The sequence below is a fragment of the Echinops telfairi genome, unplaced genomic scaffold (genome assembly GCF_000313985.2).
Source record: "Echinops telfairi isolate 266 unplaced genomic scaffold, ASM31398v2 ScPeMD7_2186;HRSCAF=2738, whole genome shotgun sequence".
Taxonomy (NCBI): Eukaryota; Metazoa; Chordata; class Mammalia; order Afrosoricida; family Tenrecidae; genus Echinops; species Echinops telfairi.
Genome location: NW_022106084.1, coordinates 10,554,138 through 10,557,407, shown reverse-complemented (window position 1 = coordinate 10,557,407; position 3,270 = coordinate 10,554,138). Strand labels below are relative to the sequence as shown.

The window sequence follows — 3,270 nt, the reverse complement described above, 5'->3', positions numbered from 1 at the left end:
AACCTTAAGGCAAGTAGAGACAATGAGTAAAATATCCACTGCTGAACAGTGAAGTCTAAATCTTGTTTTTGCTTTCCTTCTGGTGATATCTGACATGATTGAAACCTTACATCAGTTTTTTATACAACGGTAATCTCTTTTATACAACGGTTGAGCATTATGGGTACATGGGAGTGACTTTTGCATGAAGAGGTGCCATTGTTCAGCAGAACAAGTCAGCAGTCTGAGACAAACATTGGAGCCAGGGTATTCTGGAAGTTACCAGGAATTCTTGTCATGTAATTATGAGAGCTTAATACTTCTAAGCCTCTAGTTATTAAGATGTAAAACTGAAATAATAACATTTCTCACATTATGAAGAATAAAGATAGAATTAGCAAAATACGTAAAAAATACTGAATGGTAAATGTAATTTAGCTCTGTTGTGACAGTTACACAATCTCCTGTCAACTTGTGAAGGGGTGGAGTCTAACCTGTCAATCAGGTCACAGCTTGATGACCTTATTTGGAGGTGTGAAGGAGATAAATAGCTCACTGACGGCTAGATACACTCACTCTCTGTGAAACATTCCTGATGACAAGCCACATGGAACTATGCTGATGGCAGCCAGAGCCTTGGAGCTGGAGGAGCCACGTGGAGACCCACACCCACACTAAGATGCTTCCACTGCCACTGGATCCACAAGTCTTTCCACCTAATGGCCTCTGATCATCCTGTGTTTGGTGTCATTGCATGTGTTGCGTGAGTCTAAAGAAGAATTTATGGACTAGTATCGGATATATGGGCAATAGCAGACTTGTGGACTTGATCTGGACTGGGCTTGAATGTGTTCTTAATGTGCAATTGCTCTTTGATATAAAGTTATCTCTTACACACATATGAGTGTCTCTGAATTTATTTCTCTAGTCAACTGGACCAAAATATATGTGTTTCTCCCGGCCACCCTCCCCCACCCCCAACACACACATGTGTTTCCCTAAAGTATCCTGCATTACAGGAGACATGTGGTATGAATGAGGACACATTATTCCCAAAGTATGATAATAAAGATGAACAGGCCTGAGAAGTGGGTTAGTGCCAAGCCATTCAATGCTTTAAAGGTTTGGATGCTGCCATTGGGATTGCTCAGAAGAAGAGACGGGTAAGGGCTTTTAAAAGATATAGTAGACATCTGCATGACTAGTCGTACACAAAAGATGAATTTCAACTGATTTTCATTGACCCTGAGGAGAAGCAATGGATTTATATTTAGCTCTGGGGAGGTGGAGAGTTTTCTGTAAAGCCTTATAATTGAGTTTTATTTTGCACTTAACCATCTCCAAAAAGAAATGTGAAAATTGTCATCCCTTTGGTTAATCTTGATGTGGGGAGGAAGGAAGTCTGTTGATAAGTTACATTGAGGGGGTACTTCTTCATGAGATGCAGACATAGGCCTTTCCCCAACCTGTGAACCTTCACAGCAGCCTTTCACAGTGGCTCCTGTCACCCTTCTTTACTGAGGAGGGAGTGGAAGTGGAACAAGTTAAATAATTTACCCAACTTTGCTCAGCCTGGTAGAATTGCAGTTAAACAAGATTTATCACAATCCAAAGCACCTATTTTCCCCCTCCTATACCATTCTGCTTCTTTCCATAAATGAGATGATTTAAAAGTGATTGAAAGGTGATAATTGTGTTTCTGATTTCCTTTGCTTTCAAGTTTCAGATTTAAGCCTTAGTGCCTTAGCCCAGTGGATACAGCCCCTGAAAGTGGCTGCATTGCCACAGTTTAGATCTCCCATACCCCTCTTTCATTCTGCTCCACACTAGTGGAAAACTTGGGACAGGGATGGTAATAGCCCCAAACCAAATCCACTGCCATTGGCTCAATGGAGGCTCATAGCGTCTCCAAGATGAGCAAGCAGCTTCATCTTTCTCTAGGAGAGTGGTTGATGGGTTGAACGGAAGATCTATGGATCACCAGCTCAACGCCTTACCCCCAGAGCCTCCAGGGCTCCTCAGAGATGGTATTGAGCCCTGCTTCTTCTTACTAAGATGCTCAAGTTCAAGGTCCAGAGAGGGGAGTGTGGAGAGTGCCCCATGATCTGTGTTCCCAACCATGGCTTCAGTCTGAAGCAAACAGATGCCTGAAAATTAACCCGAACCCCCACTTTCTGAGCAACAGACCTTTTGCAACCCATCTTTGGATATTGAAATTATTATTTCAAAGCTAGTGGGTGACAGAGAGATTTGGTGAGGAGAGAGAAGATGCTGGATTTGCTGAAAGGATATTTTTTCTGCATGTCTTCTCTGTAGACTGGAGGAATGATATGTAAGGGGAGAACATATTCAAGTAAATGTGGTATTGTGAGGAGAGTCTGTAATATGAGCCTGGAGTTTTAAGGAAAGATTCTCCCTCTGGTGGTTCCTGGGCCAGAATTAACCCCTTCATAGCCCCAGTGACACTCTCTCAAGCTTGATTTGGTTCATAGGCACAGAACTTTTTACAAATGATTCTTCACCCTCCTGTTCACCTGGGTACCACTTTAATAAAGTTAACGCTCTTCCCAGTCTCTATCTGTGTGTGTGTGCATGTCCAAAGGAGACCAGCTCTGGGAAAGACAGTAGAGTAGAATCGAGGGCACTTCCAAACATCTGAACTAACCCAGCTAGTCTCCATAAGGAGCAGCCTCGAGCTTCCAGACCTATGCAGTCCAAATCAGCCCACTTAGTGAGTGTGAATTGAAGCCCTGGGTTTAATGATTCATTAGCAGGAAGCTCTAGTGACAGCTGCAAAGTTAACCCCAGTCACTGCTGCGCTGAGCTGTCTGGGATCCCCGGGCAGGCAATACTTGCATGAGCTGCAAATGTGGTCAGTGGAAATGAGCTCTCAATTCAGCCTGGTGGCACGTGACTTCCTATTTCTGTAAGGTACTTCCAAGAGACTTCCTCTGTAAAAAAAATCGGCTCTAGTCCCGGGAGATTTCATTCAGCCTTGAAGCCAAGTTTACTTCCAAGCCGGTACTGAAGTTTTCTCTGAGATTCTGTTGTTAGTTTCTTTTCTCTCTCTCTCTTCTGCCATTGCCAGCATGCAAGGATCTTGTGGCTCCTGTCCGTGATGGGAAGCTGAATACACTGGTGCAGATCTCTGTGATCCACCCCGAGGAGCCCAGTCTGACAAGATATTCCAGCACGGAGGTGGTGGAGGTGAGCACCCAGGCTGTGTGTCTGCATGACCGACTCTCTCTCTCTCTCTCTCTCTCTCTCTCTCTCTCTCTCTCTCTCTCTCTC

The 3,270-nt window shown here is 44.0% G+C and overlaps 1 protein-coding gene across 1 annotated transcript in view; it reads left to right on the top strand.

The window, feature by feature from the left end:
- The first annotated feature begins 2,835 nt into the window (after window positions 1-2,835).
- INPP4B (inositol polyphosphate-4-phosphatase type II B) overlaps window positions 2,836-3,270 on the top strand; it is a 459,089-nt gene continuing 458,654 nt past the window's right edge. The window contains exons 1-2 of the mRNA XM_045293549.1: window positions 2,836-2,851; window positions 3,068-3,186. Coding sequence (XP_045149484.1) covers window positions 2,836-2,851; window positions 3,068-3,186 — 135 coding nt within the window. The remainder of the gene's footprint in view (window positions 2,852-3,067; window positions 3,187-3,270) is intronic.